Raw genomic sequence first — 18,179 nt, 5'->3', positions numbered from 1 at the left:
GGGACCTCGGTGTGAGGGACCGAAACTCCCCGACCTGAGCCTGTCCGATCTCTACCTTCAGATGCTGCCTGAGGGTCTCAGGGGTGGGGCTCCTGGCTAAACTGTGAGGTTTACCATCCTTACTCTCTTTGTTTCTCCTCCCAATTTTCTCTCTCCTTTCTGACTCTGACTCTCAGAGCTGCCGTACCGCCTGGTGCTCCTGTTCCCAGGAGCACATCTGACAGGCTGAGGCACATGGGGGACAGGGACTTGGTGGCCTAACAGCCCGATGGCAGGTCCGTGGACTAGGTGTATTTATTCACTCCCCATAATGACCCCTTAACTCAGCTTTTGCTCTTCTCCCTGTGTTAGAGTGGGCTGAGAAGAGCGTCTCTCACAGGGCTGTTGAGGGAATTGCAGNCTCCCTGTGTTAGAGTGGGCTGAGAAGAGCGTCTCTCACAGGGCTGTTGAGGGAATTGCAGAGGTCAGCGTCACAAGGGGCTTGGCACGCTGCCTGGAACACGGTAAGTGCAGCAGAGATTAGCCCTGGTCACTGGGGTGGTTATTGCATTACTCTGTGTGACTGCTCATGTGGCCAGGCTCTGAAGGGCCATCTCCTGGGCCTTTCCAAACAGAGGGCCTCCATCCTCAGGTGGTCCTGCCCATGACCCAACACCGCTCTTTGCAGTGACAGACAGTGAGAATCCCCTTGCCTGGTGGACTCACCAGCAGCAGCCCCCTGCTGTCTGCCCCACACACAGGTGACTCAGGCACTTGGCTCAGGCATTCTGCAGTTTCCTCTTTCTAGAAACCTGGACCACAGGCTTTCTTGTCCACCTTTACAATACGTCTACTTATGACTTTCTTCTACAAGAAATGGTGGAATTTGGATGATTAAGATTTCTTTCCTGAATACGGCCATATTCCTGTTGGTGTTCTGAGGTTAAAATCCCAAATATGTGGAAATTTTGGATGAATTTTAATGCAATTTATCAGCAAAACCCTGGATTTTAGAATATTCATGTCCCCATATCTAGGACAAAGATGGTTGGCTCTAGTGAGAGCAGCCTGGCCACGCTTTTCTTGATCAGCCCTGGGAGAGAACTCTAGAACTACTTGTTTGATATGGCTGGATGGTCTGTCCATCCCTGCTTTAGCTCTGTGGCCAGCTGGGGCACCGTCTTCCATCTTCTCTCTTGGGAGTGCCCACCGTCCACTTAGGTGTATAGTCTTTCTGAGATGATCTCTCATTACGTGTTGCTCAGACTCCCTGGCAGAGTTGATCATTTTAGGGAAGCTGGGGGATGGGGATGGGGTGGGAAACTCTGTTTGTCTATTCTAGGGACCAGCTTCACAGACCATAGCAACTCCCTGGCAGAGTTGATCATTTTAGGGAAGCTGGGGGATGGGGATGGGGTGGGAAACTCTACTTGTTTGTCTATTCTAGGGACCAGCTTCACAGACCATAGCGCCGTCATTTCCTCTGTCAGCTGTCTAATGCTCTTAGGCGAGATGTTCTCTCTTGAGTCTTAAAAAAGTCTTAAACAAATTAGAGATTTTTTATTTTTAGCTTTACAAAACAAAATCAACTGCTACAAACAAATTTCTAACAACCATCGGGCCTCAGTATCATTACATAATGGACTTCTAAAAAGAAAAAAAAAATCAAGGTAATTCGAGAACTTGGGGACGATTCCCTGTCATCAAATATTTAAGTAGTTCCCTGAATGGTTGCTGGTCACTAATCATTGCTAATCGGTTTATCATCATCAGTCCTGCTGTTAATCATCATTCCCTTGTACTGGGCTGAATATCCTCTCCCCAAAATTCATGTCACCTGGAACCTGTGGACTAGCTTTCTTCCTCATAAAAGAGTTTCTCTGTCCAACATGCTGCACAAGGAGAAGGTGTACTTTGGGCAGTAACTATTATACTTGCTGTCACCCATCGACAATATCAATTAGGAGTAATATAAGGTTGCTTGTGGCCTTTGTGACATTTCCTGGCCTAGGAACTAGGGACTGGGATAGGCTACTGGAGCTCAGGAATAGCTTGCTGGTTACTGGCATGAATACAGAAACTACATCTGAATCCTCTGCTGCAGGCATGGCCCTTTGGTGGGTGAGAGCAGCTTCCCAGGGGGAAGACAGTGATAGGTCCTGACACGCCTTGCAATCTGATGCATCCCCATCATAGAGAAGAGAGAAATAAACATCCCCGATGACCATCTCTCCTGGCTGGGGAGGAGCCCATAGCTCTGACCCAGGGCGGGGCCTGGGAATTGAGACTGGGCACTGCAGTTGGTGAGGCTGGAGGGGAGACCGGAGGAGGACTGGAGTCTGAGTACTGGGCAAGGGCAGGCTCGGGAAGCATGTGGCATCCAAGGCATTATCCACAAGGCCTGGGTAGAAGCAAAGGCCAGGCAGGATAGAAGACTGGGAAGAACACTCTCCCAGAGAACTCTCCACACACGGGGCCCTGTGGAATTGTCTAGGGACGAAGTAGGGGAGCAAGCTGCCCACAGAGAGTTTGGACCTTCATATAGGATTAGACATAGTTTAGTGCCAGACCTTAGGAACAATTTTAATAGACAAGGGGGTTCTTTATCTAATTACTGTCCCCCCAAAGAGACTTTGCATCAACAATTCTAAAACCCAAGTTATCACATAACTAGTTTCTAGTTGTTAATCCTATAGAAAGAGTTTCCACATTTGGTTGCCTAAGTTTTGATTAGCAGCCTCTTGATCTTAGAGGGTAGCCTAGGAAGGTATGAGATTCAAGGTTAAGTATCTCATGGGTGCTTCACCAAGATGGTTTTGGGTTTTTCTGGGGTTTTTTTAATGCCCAAGAAAAACACTGGTTGTAGCTGCTTTCAGTTAATTTCACTATAAATAATCTTAATCATGTTCTGCAAAATAGAAATTTGGGGTCTTGACCAGTGGAATAGATACAAAACTATTCTTTTATTGAAGATAATCTTGTCCCGCCTGTAGGCACTCTCCCAGTCCCCCTCTGCCCAGCCGCGGAGCTGGGGGAGACTTTGGTTTAGACACATGTCCTGGGGTGTCTGTAAGTGAACCAAGGCAAAACACTCTGGAGGAGTTGTCCAGGAGACAGAAGGTATGAGGGACAAATGCAGTCTGAGCCTCCTTGGTGGCAATCACAGTCTTTAATTATTAATTGAGTCACATTCTGATTTGTCAGCAAGTACCAGATGCTAGTTGAAGTACAGAGCTCAGAGGGAAAAAGTCCTGAAGCTTTGGCTCTTTGGAGACCAGTCCCTCCCAGCATTGTCAAACACCCTCTTTCCTTCCCTTCCACTTGAACTCTTCAGATATGACAGGCTATGAGTGTTTGACCTTTCTTTGATCTTAGATCTGGGAGAGTGACAGAAAGGGCAAGGGTCATCTTCCTTGAGATGGGGCCTGGGAAAAGATCAGTCTCTGCATTTTTCTCTTCTTCCTCCTCCTCCTTCTCCTTATTCTAAAACTCTGCCTCCAACAGGGGGCGGGGGCTCTTGTAGAAGCCAAATCTAGTTTGATGCTAGTTTATCTCCCCAGATGCCCTTGAGAAAAACTTCGCCTCTCAGGACTTCAATTTGCTCACCCGTGCAACGTAAGAATGTGTGTTTATGGTTCCTTGTATGTATGCCCATCATACAGGATCCCTGAGGGCTTTGGACTCCAGACATCTTATGATGTCCCCAATAAGGGCAGAGGTGAGGATATCTGGTGAGAATTTCAGGCCTTCGTGAGTATAAACAACTGAGAGGAGCTGCAGCTTCCCAGGGTTCGGCGATGTTTACAGAAAGGCTGCCAGCGGGGCTGAGGCTTATCTGTTCCCGAGTCTAGCAGGGCACCTGGATTCTAGTACGTATTCGAATACATCTTTTGAATGAAGGAAAGAGAAGAGAGGAAGGAAGGGAGGGCGGGATGGAGTGGAGGGAAAAATCCCGTTGACATCCCACAATAAGGGTGCAGAGAGGCTCTAAATGTCTCTGCTTTCTGAAACTGGCTCCCTTCCCACCCTGGTCTTTCTTCTTTCAGAGGCTCCTCTGTGAGCTTAGTTCTCCTCCGCACCTTAGGTTCTCTCAATAGAAATAAGCTGCAGGTGGGAGTTCCTCATGCCACCCACCCCCAACAGGGACAGGACACCCACCTTCAAATTAGGCCAGGCTTTGATGCCACTTACAAAGGGACCAGCACACCTCTGAGGACAGGTAGGAAAAGCCTAGGTGAGTGTGAGTGCAGGCAGTGGAGCCCCCTGGAGCTGAGGGCCCGAGGATCAATGTGATTCTGAAGGTGATTGTCATGGGATTGTGGGGGGCAGCAGCCGGCACTGCCTAGGCATCCCTGGGGCCGTCCTGGACCTCGGTGGCCACGCTGTTGGACTGGAGCAGAAAGGCTGTGTAGGCCATCTCGGCGTCCTCCTTGGATGACTAAGAGCACAACAGGAGAGGAGTCAGCATTGGGGGCATTGGCCCAGTGGGTGGGGATTGGGAGGGAAGGGGTGCACTCAGTATCCCGAGTTTGTGATCTTGGCCCGAGCAGCACAAGCCAGTGCAATTCACTGTTCTCATTCTAGACCCCATGCTCACCAAGGACAAATGCAAAGTTTCACCCTCTAAAAATATCTCCCTCTGTCTCACTACCTCCTTCCGACACATGGGGTGGAAACATCTCTGTGGCTTGGGCCTGTCCCCAGAAGCTGTGCCCACACAGTCCACGGGCAAGGTGGCCTTGGCTGGTGTCACCCAGGGCAGCTTATGTGTTGTGTTTATTTTTCCACCAGCCCAGAGAGGTAGCTTTTCAGCACCACGAGGCTGGAGGGGAAGGCTGTCTCCAGGGCTGAGTCTTTCCCCTAATTGTGCTAAGCACAGGGGTCTCTGCCGGGGGTGAAGGGTGGAGGGGGGAGTGGATATGATAAAAAAAGCATTAATGCTTCAGGATTAGAGGCTCAAGGTGTTACCCTTCTAGGCCCCTGAGCCTCAAGGAGGCGTGGGGGGAGGAGTTGCCTCTGGTGGGATTTCAGGTAACATGGCACTTGGTTGGGGTGGGCAACGGCTTCTAATGACTATCAGATTCTCACCATGAGCAAATGTCTTCCAGGCCCAAGCAAAAGACTGGTCCTGATCAAACCCTCAAGGGAGCAGGGTGACCCGTGGACCACGGGTCCCACAACTCAGGAAGAACATCCACATAATCACCAGTGTGACATTTGATCTGCCCGCCCATGATGGCGTCGTTTCTGCACCTGCCTTCCTCATTCTCCCGCCTGCAGGTTTGCAGCCCATCTATGAGCCCACCACCTTCCTCAGCCTCGTCCACATCAACACCCCACAGCCAGCGAGATGTGTCTCTCCCTCGAAAGTCCTCCTGAATACGATTAACACCATTTCCCCTATGCTGGGATCAGCCCTCACGTTGAGATAGTTTTTCCTGGTGTCTAACTGCAGTCCCTCATGCTGCATTTCCTGGTCACAAAGTGGGACCACCTTCTCCTGCCTCACCCTCACCCTTTTTGCCTTCTTGGGTTCTTTGATTTCCATGGTGCTCTCAGTGGTGGCAACAAACTCTGTGGAAAGAGAAGGTGTGGGTTAGCACTCGCTAGCCTCCTGTCCCAGCCCAGGTGGGGTGAGGTCCCATTCCTGCTCTCCAGGGGTTGAGCATTCCCTCATGAGGGACGTACCATCTTTCCCTGCAAGGGATGTCTCCTGAGTATCTGGAGAGGCTCCCATGTTGTCATTGGCTCCAAAATCCCTGGAGTTCCTGAGGTCCGACATGCTCATGTCTGTCCTGTAGCTTCTAATGGAAAGCCGGTCTGTTGGGGAGAAAGAGGAGGGGATGCAGGCTCAGGGGCCAGGGCAAAGGAGCCGGGGATGTGCTGCCCCTCTCCGGGCTGATCTGCTGCAGCCCTGCAAGACAGCTGAGGGGCTGGGGTCTTTAGTTGCTTGCCTTTGACTATGACCTAAAGCAGAAGGAAATGACCTGAATCTCCTTCCCAGCCAGTCCCTGTTCATGGATAATCAAGACTCAGTAATCCTTGACCTTTGTTTGCCACTCCGAGACCTTTCAATGCACAGCACCTCCTTCTGTCCTCACGACAGCCCCGCGAGGTGACTGTTCTCATCCCTGTCTTGAGCCATGAGGAAACTGAGGCCCAGGCCTCGGGCATCCCCACCTCCTCTTCCTGACAGCTCCACCTCTGAACTTAGGTTCTGAGCAATCAGAGATGGCCTTCCAGAGACGGTCTTGGGACAGCAGCATTTAAGTTTATCTTTCCCCACCCTGCTTTCTCGGAATCCTGTGCTGGAGCCTATGGACAAGAAGAGGCAGTGGCGGCCCCCTCTAGGGGCAGCTGAGCCAGGACGAAGGGTGGGGGTCAGAAGTGGGGCTGGGGGGCATCTGGGGACTCACCAACATTCTTCCTGTGCCGGGCTCTGGCCACCCCCACAGCCACGACCCCCAGCGCTAGCACCAGGCCCAGGGGCACCAGGGTGGAGACCAGCACTCTGGAGCTCCTGCCTTGTCCTTCAGAGCTAGAAGAAGGATCCAGTTAGTTAGTCACTGGAAGGGAGACCTGGGGTCCCAGGATGTGCCTGCAGGTTGGCTCCAACTAGGTTTTCCTCCCAGGTTTATCCACTCCGTCCTCCTGATACTACTCCTTAGCTCTGTTCTTTTAAGAAGCCTTCCCAGACAAGGCCAAGGCAAGGACTGGGCCTTCTCTGCCTCCCAGTCCTGAGGGATTGAACTGAGTTGTAGATACAGCCCCAGCCATGGGAGAAGGGCCGAGGGCACCACAGGACCCCCCCCGAGCACAAGCAGAGGCAGTAAGACTGAACCCGCTATTCGAGAGTGGAACAGTCTCCTCCTTGGACCTGGTGGCCCAGCCTCCAGTCCTTGGCCTCTGGGGTGTTCTCCGAGTGGGAAGCTCACCTGCCGAGATCCGAGGACGCTCTGCTGCCACTGGCTTGGTCTGCTGCATCCTCTACCACTCTTTCCTCTGCAAAAAGCCTGGGATTCTGCATGGCTTTGTTCTCTATCCCCCTGACAATTGACTCTACCACCTCATTTGCCACAGTATTTGCATTCATTAGGCTGACACTGGAGGACCCTAGAGCAGAACAGAGTGAGGGCTGCGTTATGGCCTTTTCTCCACGTTCTTACTGCTTGAGGTTAGGGAGTCTGAGGTGTGAGACTTCATTAGGAACCACAGGGTCAGGATAAGATCTCGAGGCTGTTGGGGTGGGACCCAGGATGCCATTAGAAACAAGGGAGCTTCTCTAGCTCGTCACAGATGATCCCTGCTCCATTGCTATCAAATTCATTTCCATCTTCAAGGCTCCATGACATAGATCTAGCTGTGCATAAAGGCAGACTCTTTACTTAGCATCAGGGAGATTTTTCTCAGCTTGGAAACCCTGCCCCAGGCCTCCTGAAGGCAAAGCTAGGTGTGACAGTGCTGTCCCCTGGTGGTAGCTTGGCAACGGAGCCCCTCAGTGAGCCAGACCTGCTGGACCCAGGCACCGCAGGATTTCTAGGGGACTAAAAATACCCTCACTAGGGACAAATCATTTCCTGTGACATTTTTAAAAGAGGCTTGAAATGCAAACTTACTACATGAGATTGCCTTAATGTTCTTGATCAGACATTCTAAATTAAGGTATCTGGCCCTCTCTTGAAAGCAGGCTTTGGCAGAGGGAGGGGTGAGTGTACACCATATGATTGTGACTCTGAAATTTGTATAGTTAGAAGAAAATTTCTAGATATAGAAAGGACTTCAATCTCATTTGAAGGGTCAAATGTGGGACCTGTCTTAATGCTGAGGTTAAATGGCAAACCCACTAGTTTTACTTAGTTTGTATATTTACTTGGGATGCCCTTCTTTGGAGAGTTCATTGAGACTATGTGGGGCCGAAATCTCACCTACCCTCCCCCCTCAACCTCTTATCACCAGACCTCAGGGTTGAGAAGCTGTTAGGCAGTGGCCTTCAAGGAGTCCTGCCTCTGGGGTCCCGTGGGGTCCAGGCCCTGCTCTCTGGGACTCACCTTCCACGTTCTCCTCCACTGCCACATAGACGGCTGCCGTCTCTCCATAGAAGTGGCCACGCTTCACTCCACACCAATACCAGCCCTCGTCCGCCCTGCTGACTGAGCTCAGGGTCAGGGAGATGAGCCGGCTGCTCTGGTCGCAGTTCACAAAGGCCTGGCTGGGGCCTTCGTCTTGGCTGGGCAGGACTTGGCAGCCCTGGTTGCTCCATTTGCACCAGTATTTCTCATGGGAGTAGAATTTGCACGGGAAGTGGCAGGGAAGCTTCAGAGTCTCTCCCAGAACAGCAGTGACATTCTCTGGTACTTTGAGGTTGGGTTTTCCTGGAATAGAGAGGGTGGAAGAAATAGGCCAGAAGTTGGCACTTGGAGATGCTGCAGAGAGGTGACTGTGGTGGGGACCTTTGTCCACATTTCCTCTTTGGATAGCATTGCAAATAAACACGTTATGCATAATACATAAATGTAATTATGCACTTATGCAATAACTTTTATTGAGGAACGCCACGATCAATACAGTCTATCACAGAACATAGAACTTTGCACATGGACTTTGGTTCGCTTTCTTTATTCTTCCCTCTCTTCCAGACTCAATACAAAGAGCTATCTGCAGTACTCTACTTCAGTTGATGCCTGCATACTGCAAAAGAGGCCAATGTTCTTGACACTGGGAGGTGCTACCTGTGGTAATTTGAAGAGTGTGAGGTGCTTGTTACAGGTCTGAAAATGTTGTGACCTCTGGACAGGTAGGCTCTCTCCTGAAGTCTGACCCATCAGCATGGACATGGGTGAGACAGCACAAAGAGTGGCTAGGGAACGATACTGCTGCCAGCTGGAGAGGTCTTGGGGCTTTTTCTCTTCCTACTTGCCCCTTCAGCAAGCTCTTACCTTCAACAATCTTGAGCTCCTTGACGGTCCTCCAGCGATTATCACCGTTGGTCAGACACCAGTAGAAGCCAGCATCCTGGGTGGTGAGCTGGTTGAGTATGACCGTGTAGGTGCCATTGCCCGGCTCTTCGGACAGTGCAAGCCTGCCCTCGTACTGTTCCTGAACCAGCCCCTCACTCTGCACCAGCAGCGAGCACTGGCCATTCTGAGTCCCTTCCCAGCGACACCAGTACTTGAGGCTGTTGTCTTCCTTAGGGTTGTAGGAGCAGAGCACAGCCACAGAGCCTCCTGCCACGCCCTTCACCACGGAGGAACTGCGGGGAATCATGGTCTCTAAAGGCACAGACAGAGATGGGATGGAAGAACAGCAACATAGGAACAGGCTTACATGGCCTGAGTGGCCTTTTCCCCGTGGTCTCAGCCACAGCAGAGTGAAGTTTAGACAAAGCTCCTCACCCTTCTCAGAAAACGAAACAGACTTTCCTAATGTCCCAGAGCCTGTAGCTGGAGCCACCAGGACCAGACCCCGGTGGCCTTCACCAACAGGCTGCACACCTCATTCCTCTTCCCCACCCTATCCTGAGCAGGGCATAGGAGTTTAAGGAGAGACGATCAGCACTTCTCCTTTGGTTTCTTACAAAGTCTCCCTCTATGTAAGTTTTTGTCCATTTCTTAGCTCATTCCACAAAAATGGCCAGATGGATTGTTTCCAAACTAAGAATATATGTTTAGAATGGTGTGATTTAAAATACAAACTATGTAGCAGAGGTAAATTGTGGAGGACCCTAAGAGGCATCTCAAAGAGAAGGACAGCTATTCTCCAAGCAGCTAAAGCTGAGGTCCAGAGAGAACCCCGGGTGACGAACATGTAGAGGAATGTGGTCAGGACCCAGATTTGGATAGAGAAAGGATGCACAGGAAACATGTACCCTTTAAAGGAAAGATGCTTTGAACTGCAAGCACTGGTTTGCTGCTTCTCATAAGTCTATGCAGAGTGCTCCAGGGCAAGAAGGAGCAGGGATTTAATGATTTCACCATTAGATCATTGGTGGCTGGCCAAAGTAGACCTGAGTAGGCTAGATGGTGCTGAATGACACATGACCCTAAGAGATGTGGGCATCAAGAATTTAGAGGCCGGGGCATTGCCTTTCTGGGAAAGCTTTGTGGCCAAGGTAACCAACCCTTTTCCCATCTGAGTGTGAGAGTGAGGTGCCTGTCCTGCTCTGGGGTTGGGGAAGGAAACAGACGGCCCTGAGGGGCCTGCCATGGCGCTGAAATCCAGTCTGCAGGGCTTGCCTCAATCAGAGCCTCGCCCTCCTCATTTCTGTTAAGCAGGGACAGCCATCAAAAGGCTTTGAAAACAGAGAAGAGAAGTTAGGAACTAACACGAGGCAGAGGCTGTGTTTTCCAGTGCTCCTGTGCAGCTGTCCACATAGCATCGGGTGCAGGGCTGGTCAGTGAGTGAACATTGTTGACTGACTGTGAATACTGATGAGTGGACTCACCAGGAGCTGAGCCAGGCTCTCACCTGCCACACTGCCCCATCCCTGCCCACTCCCCACTATGGTCTCACCCTCATTGACGAAGAGTTGCCACTCTTGGATGGGCCAGCCTTCCTGCAGCAGACCCTCGGGGTGGGCTCCACACAGGTAGCGCCCTGCGTCCTCCTTCCTCAGGCCTGTGATCAGCACACTGAAGAGGCCATTCTTCTCTGTGGTATTGAGCAGGATCCTGCCCTCAAAGCCTGAAGCCCTCGTCCCCAGGGTATTGATGACCACATCACAGGTGTCTCCACTGCTCGCCCGGCACAGAAATTGGGCCACATCTGCCTCCTCAGTGCCTGGAGCACAATCAAAGGTCACTGAGCCCCCCAGGTCTCCATAAACCAGCTCAGGCTCGGGCTTTAGCACTTGGAGGTCAGCATTCTTTGTATCACCACTGGAATCATCCCCGGCCTGGCAGACATACAGCCCAGCATCACTGAGCCTGAGTCGGTCAATGACAACGCTGAATACTAACTGGCTGGTGCCCTGAATAAGAAGGCTTGCTCTGTCACTATAGTTGGGGTTCACATAATTATTGGAGTCAATAACTATCTCGCAGTCCTCGCCTGTCTTCTTGCACAAGGACTTCTTCTTCTCAGCATTCTCACGGTTGAAAGGGCAGACGATGGTTACTGATCCGCCCAGGTCTACTGTGTAGACTTCTGTGTCATTTGTAAGCTCAGGACCTGCAGAATGAGGGACAAGGGGGCAAGTTGTGATTCTATTTTCTTGCAACATAGGACTAATTGATGTTCCCAATGAGGGTCTGGGTGGGCCTATAATCTGGAATGCTCTAGACTTCTGTGTCATTTGTAAGCTCAGGACCTGCAGAATGAGGGACAAGGGGGCAAGTTGTGGTTCTATGTTCTTGCAACATAGGACTAATTGATGTTCCCAATGAGGGTCTGGGTGGGCCTATAATCTGGAATGCTCTCTTCCCAGAGGGGTACCGTCAGAATATGTCTTCCAAGGCCCAGTTTGACTGCCATCTCTCTATGAAACCTTCCTCAAGCTGGCACTAGCCTCTCCCCCCTCTGTGCTCTGGTACTTACACCTGTGCCATTCATGACATCCAGTCCAGTGTATACTCTATTATGTTCCCCACAGACTGAAAGCTCCTTGAGAGCAGAGACACATTTTCTCACGTTTGACTTACCTGCTGTGATCAGCACAATGCCTATACGAGGGTACTCATTAACAGTTCATGGAAAGATTCATATTAATTCTATATTTCCACGAATGTTTTGAGGTACCCTCGTATGAAGTAGGTGCCCAAATTAACATGTGTTGAAATGAACAGAATATTCAGGGTAGTGGATTTCAGTGCATTGCAATAGAATTTTCTAAAAATTACGGCAGTCCAAACATGGAATGGGCTGCCATCTAAAGTAGTGAGTTTCTCTACTTAAATGTTTAATCGGAGGCTATATACCCATCGTCTGCAATGTTCTTCTAGATGTCCAGGTAGGGTGAACTCTAAGCTATCCTCAGCTCTTAAGGTTCTGTGATTTTAGGAATCTCCATCACCACTTGAATGACCTCTTTATCTAGTTCACAGACAACAGTACGTATACCTCAAAGGAGCAAAACATATCTTTGCAACTCCCTGCAAATTTCCTCTCTTAAGAGCTCTTTCTACTTTAAGTTGCCCTTGACTGTCTAAAATGACCTCATTATTGAACCCTTGTCAGAAAGAGCTTTCCGTTTTTCTCTTTCTTCAATCAGAACCGGCTCGTTCAGCACCCCGTCCCTTCAGGATCCTGGCCTTTGGTCAAGAACTGATTATCTAATTTATGCTGGTAGTGCTGATGGATTCCAGGTTTTTTAAAAAAATGCATTTTAAAAGAAGCCTTCTGGTGGCTCAAGGTCTTGATCTGAAGGTACACTGATGGTAGGAATTTAGGAATCCCTATGAATCTCTCCCAGCCTTTTTTATCTTTTTAGGCTCATAGACCTTTGGTACCACATGCAATAAACACAAGGAGAGAAATTGTTCTCCTGATACCCTCCTAAGCTAGGGCTTCAGTAAACCCTAAAATGTTACAGGCCCAGAAGACCCAGACAGGTTTGCCCACTGCCCCTGGGTAGGCCCATCTATCTACCCTTTATGCCCTATTATGGAAGGTCTTTGACTCACCACAGCGAGGAAGAACATTATTGCTGGTGGCTGCTGAGGAGGCTGTGCCACCTGTGACCTCCTGTGTGAAATGCTGAAAGACAATAATCCCAGGAGATGAAGCTCCGCCATCTTCTAAGACTAATGGACCTTAGAGTTTTGGTAGCACCTACTTGGCTTTGTATCTCCAGCAACTGATGTAAATCCTGTTGAACGAATGAAAGAATGGCTCCACCTTTCCTATAACAACTCGAAGTCCTGTCACCTATGGTACTTACTGTTCCTCAATAGTTACAAGCAGTTTTTGTCTTCTCAACTAAGCTGCAAGTTCCTCTGGGATAGATTCACGGAGCCATTTCTCTGTAACCGTATTCAGGAGGTAAGGTCCTGGGCACGCCGTAAAATCTCAGGAACATCTCACTGGGTGATCATTTACTACCAATACGTGGCACCATCTTTCTGTTTTTGCTGCCCTCCCTGCATCCCTGGGAGGTGGAGGTGGCTGGCATAATTTTTCATGTGTTCAGATGACTAAACTGAGATCAATAGAGGAGGTCTAATAATTATTAAGGTTGTAAATGTAATGATAACGGTCACAATCACCACCAATTTCTCTCTTACCATGTCCCAGGCACTATGTTAAATAATTTACATGTGTTATCTCATTTAAACTTGATATCAATCCTATGAAGTGGGTATTCTTATTCATATCTTACACTGGAGGGAATGAAAGCTTAAAGGTTAAGCTTAAGGCTTAAAGGTCAACAACTAGGACACATTCTGAGAAATGTGCTGTTAGGTGACTTTGTCATTGTGCCACCATCATGGAGAGTTACTTATACAGACCTGGGTGGTATAGCCTACTCCCTACCTAGGCTATATGGTTTAGCCACCATTGTGTACATGGCCTGTCATTGACCAAAACATCATTATGCAACGCATGACAAGATCCCACAGGTGTTAGTGTCTATGGGTGGGCAGAGTGGAGGTGGGGGGGAGATCTGAACCCAAGTTTGTCCGACTCCAAAGTCCATGCTCTTAACCTCTCCACTGCTCTGCATTGCACCTCAAATACAGCCGCATGAGCATACCTCATGCTTAGAGCCCATTCCTTGTCAAAGCACTGTCATTTACACTATCTCACCTGAGCTTTATAACTTCCCTCTAAATAAGACGGATGGATATAATCACAACCATTTTATGGATAACAAAATAGAGATCTTGAGATGCTGAATGATGTGCCCAAGGTTTCCAAGCGACTTGGTCGTAAGGTCGAGGTTAAACGTAGGTGTTATGGTTTTTGTAATTCTGCCTGGTGAGGTCTGGCAGACAGAGATGGAGAAGCCAACATAAGACCACTCACAGGGTGCAGCCCGTGTGGACACTGTCCCACCAGGACACAGCCCAGGGCTGGGGAGATTTGAGGGTCCCAGGGCCCTGCCTTCCTGCAGCTGTCCTCAGGATCCAAACTGCAGCCTAGAGGAGAGGGGAGAAGAGAGGAGGCCCAGTTTTCCCACAGACGTTGACAGACTTTAAATAGACAGAGATGGAGAAGCCAACATAAGACCACTCACAGGGTGCAGCCCGTGTGGACACTGTCACACCAGGACACAGCCCAGGGCTGGGGAGATTTGAGGGTCCCAAGGCCCTGCCTTCCTGCAGCTGTCCTCAGGATCCAAACTGCAGCCTAGAGGAGAGGGGAGAAGAGAGGAGGCCCAGTTTTCCCACAGACTTTGACAGACTTTAAACCTTGGAAGAGACTTGACAAAGAGACTATTAAAGGAGAAAACAATGATGATAAGCCCTGGCAGTAATGAGCACCGTAAAGATAAGGAAGCTCTGGGCAGGAGGGAGCCGGCATCGTCTCCGGGCCTTCCTCGCCACCTTGGCCTCTGCTCCTGTTCTCAGAGGCTCCCTTCATGAGCTTGAGCCAAAGGCAATAGAGTTGTTTATCTTGGTTATTTCATTTCTCTAAGGGAATTTCCCAAGAAGGAACACTTTTATTTCCTTGTGGAGATAAAGGTATTCTGTTTCTCCATTCTTTGGAAGAGTGAGGGGGGGTGGGGTAGGGACAGATATGGGTGTCAGGTAGCAACTCTTGAGGATTTCTTGCCTGGTTAATCACCCCAGACCTTTCTCACCAGGCTGATGATTAACTCCTGGAGTGGTGCCTTCGCCAAAAACACTTGGGTGCTCTCGGGGGACGCTGGCTGCGGGATCACCTGAGTGGGCACTGCAGATGGCCATGGGAGAAGCTCCCAGGTGGGAGTGACTTTCAGAAGGCTGGGAAGTCTGTCTTCTCTGGAATAGTTGGGATGGGCTGGCAGCAAAGTCCCTGCAAATCTACCACTTGCCATTTGTACCGGCCTTGGGTGCAGTTACAAGTGGGAAGACAAAATGCCCTGTGCTTTTTAGATCCTCCAAAGTGGGCTAGCAGTGGCTATCTTTGGTTCTGGTCCCTGTCCTCACTTCTAGATAAGCGAGCTTCCTAGTATTTCTGTAAGACCAGAGTGAGTCTTTCTATGGGCTGGGCTGGGGGAGGGGATGTAGCCCCTCTTCTGGATTGGTGAAGTGGCTTGCCCTGAGTCACAGAATCAGATACCAGGTTTTCCAAGGTGGGGGTCCCGACTTCCGGCCCAGACTTCCTCTACTTTTGTGACATGCTTGGGTGGCCGTGCCTGTCTGCATGGAGTGGGGCATGTGTGTGTACCCCTTACCCTTTGCATAGTCTCAAGTCAGGGATGAGAGCATCTGGCATGCATGACTGGCAGGGCAGATCTGGCTGAGGGTGACATCAGTAAGGAAGCACAAAGCCTAGTCTCCAGGGAGATGACAGCACGAGAGGGCACCCATGCTCTCAGTAACTCTTCTTTGCCCAAAGCTAAAATTGGAGCACATTTTCTCTGCTAGCAGCTAAAAGGATCCCGTGCTTTGAGAATCATTAGGTACCCCTTTCTCTCAAACAGACTTTCTCCCAAACCCAGGTGATTCAAGTCACAGGGAGGCCCCAGTTCCAGGGTGATTGGAGCTGGATTTAAAGGATTTGCTTAAGGAAGGAAAGAAAGAACATAGCATTCATTGGGCACCTACTATGTGCCAGATGCTTTACTAGGTTCTTTCTTATATTACTTCATTCATTAGCACAGCAACTGCAGAGGTAGATGTTATTACCTTCATATTGCAGATGGGAAATTGAAGGGTTAGGGACATTCTTGACTCCAAGACCCATGACAGAATTGGAACTTGAGATCACTAACCCATTATCACTCCTTGAATGAGCAGAGGGACCTGTTCTACTGGGTTATACCTGTGCTAGTATATTATTACATGAAGACACCTTTTCTGGTTCTTAAACCAGGAGTTAGTTGTTTTTCCATGGAGGAGGCTGAGATGTTCCAGATAATTCTCAGTTCAATGAATTATTATCCACAATATATTAATAACACATGTCACACAATTGTGGATTGGGGCAGGGGTGTATGTTGTGCTGGAGAATGGAGTTGTGTCCTTACGAGATTAGTGTAGACAACTCCCCTTCAGTTAAAGTGACCGCCCCTCAGCTCTCATGGCATGGAGTCCAAACCTTTGTCCATCTGATCTCAGGTTTCAGAAGAAGGAGGATCTCCTGGACCCAGGTTCTGGCTTGGCTTCTGGTGAGCCTTGTGGCCTGGAGACCCTGCAGAAATTCTGGGCTCATCCTCTGTTTAGTACGAGGAAAAGGTCAGTTGGGGCTTTCACAGCCTCAGGGGCTTCAGAGGGAACAGAAAGTGTATGCTGAGGGGACCTGAAGCCATGTTGGCTGTTTCTGACAACCTATGAGTGTGAACATTGGAGGAACAGGAAGCTCTGGAGTTCAGAGGAGTGTGGAGTGGCTGGCCTGGCCAGGGAGGGGGTTTTCCTTAGCCTGGACTGAGAATCCCCTTCCCGCACTTCTAGGAGGGGTGCTGCCTGAGTCCGGTTGGGACTGTCATTCTAATCTCCCATGGGTGGAGAGAAGGAGCACAGACCAGAGTGAGCTTGGAATTAACTGTGTGAAGAGGAGCCTTGAGTCCAGCATCCTGCTCTGCTGCAGGCCACAGGGAGAGCTCTACCACTTGGGCGAAATATGCTGGCTCAGCTCCCTTATCTGTAACTGGGGCATAATCGTCCCTGACTCTTCTAGCTTGAAGGGCTAGTGTGGAATGAGGGAATATGGAGGGGGAGGTAATGGGATAATGTATATGGAAGCACTTAAATAGTACGAAGTGCTTCTCGACTGTAAGAGGTTACCCTCCCTCTTAGCACAGAAGGGGAGGGTGTCTGTGCACTTGCCTGAGGGTGGCACAGAGCACCAGCTCCTCAGCTTGGCCACCAGCTCTCTCACTTGGCGGCTGTGTGATCTGGGGCAGGCTACTGAGATTCTTTGAGCTTCAAGTTCCTCATCTGTAAACTGGAGATCATTGGACCTAGCACAGAGCGTCGCTATAAGGATAAAATGAAACAACATATGTAAAGTCCTTGTATGGTGTCAGGCTCAAAAAATGTTAGTTCCTTTCCCCTCTCCTCTCTAAAATCAACACAGTGTTGTCCTTTCTCCTGTCATAGAATGAGAGGAGAATAGAAATCTCCTTGCTGGGCATCCTTTCAAGCTGGGAATGAGTTATTCTGGTTGGACCAACATGGCCGGGAAAGGAGACCAGCACTAGGACTAGGTTAGAGCACAAACTGAGTTCTTTGAAAGTGCTTTACATGTGTTAACCTGTTCAATCTTCATAGCTGCCCTTGGAGGTAGGAAAAAATGGGCAACCCCATTTCACAGGTGAGACAATTGAGGCACAGAGAGGAAAGAAATGTGCCTGAGGTTACGCAGCTGCTAAGTGACTGAGATGGGATTCTGGATGAAGAGCACATGCTCTTAGCCACTCTGTTGTACCTCGGAGGGTCTCGCTGTCGAGAGGAAGCAGTCAGGAGAGGAAGGAGCAGGACATCCAGCCTCAGAGAAGAGGGCTAGTTCAGTTCTCTGCCCTCCGCTCTCACAAGAAAGGCAGTTCCTGTGAAGAGACACCTGGACCCAGAGGTAGGTGCCAACAGAGAAATTTCTTCCTGAAAAATATTAGCTGCTATTTATTTAGCACCTACCAAGTGTAGGGTATGTTTCCCGGAACCTGGCACATCGATGCCGAAGCTTCTTTCTGTTCCATCACAGTGTGTTAATGCCAGCGACTCTGGACCCCAGCCCCAGCCCACTCGCAGAGAGGGAAGACCATGGATGAGGGTCTCTGCTGAGCACAATGCAGGGGCAATAATAACTTTTTTTTGAAGTTAGGCAATTTGTTTCTTAGGGCGATATCAAAATGTCCTCACGGCCATATCAAAATGGCTGTCCCCAAATGTCGCCATTCATACCTACTGGGTGACTTTCTTTATAACACTCACATAAACTCCTGGAGTCTTAGTTTCCTCAGCTATAAAACAGGATCCTGATCCCTACCCTGCCTACCTCTCAGGTTTGTTTCAGAAGGGAATGAGATGAAGCTGTGAAAGCCTAGGGTAAATGGATTTACTAAACGGAAACCCATGTGATTCCGCTTTTTTTTTTTTTTTTTTTTTGTCTTTTGTCTTTTT

At 49.6% G+C, this 18,179-nt stretch overlaps 1 protein-coding gene across 1 annotated transcript in view; it reads right to left on the bottom strand.

Moving 5' to 3' along the window:
* Positions 1-4,271: 4,271 nt before the first annotated feature.
* The window catches only part of PIGR (polymeric immunoglobulin receptor), a gene marked incomplete at its 5' end in the record, with an annotated part of 34,147 nt that continues 20,239 nt past the window's right edge, over positions 4,272-18,179 (bottom strand). The window contains 9 exons of the mRNA XM_008591792.1: positions 4,272-4,417; positions 5,495-5,553; positions 5,668-5,799; positions 6,396-6,517; positions 6,915-7,092; positions 7,506-7,515; positions 8,035-8,351; positions 8,916-9,248; positions 10,489-11,145. Of these exons, the coding sequence (XP_008590014.1) occupies positions 4,322-4,417; positions 5,495-5,553; positions 5,668-5,799; positions 6,396-6,517; positions 6,915-7,092; positions 7,506-7,515; positions 8,035-8,351; positions 8,916-9,248; positions 10,489-11,145 (1,904 nt within the window). The remainder of the gene's footprint in view (positions 4,418-5,494; positions 5,554-5,667; positions 5,800-6,395; positions 6,518-6,914; positions 7,093-7,505; positions 7,516-8,034; positions 8,352-8,915; positions 9,249-10,488; positions 11,146-18,179) is intronic.

This window comes from Galeopterus variegatus, unplaced genomic scaffold (genome assembly GCF_000696425.1).
Source record: "Galeopterus variegatus unplaced genomic scaffold, G_variegatus-3.0.2 Scaffold7286, whole genome shotgun sequence".
Taxonomy (NCBI): Eukaryota; Metazoa; Chordata; class Mammalia; order Dermoptera; family Cynocephalidae; genus Galeopterus; species Galeopterus variegatus.
Note: the sequence above shows the minus strand (reverse complement) of the source record. Positions and strands in the feature narration are given on the sequence as shown.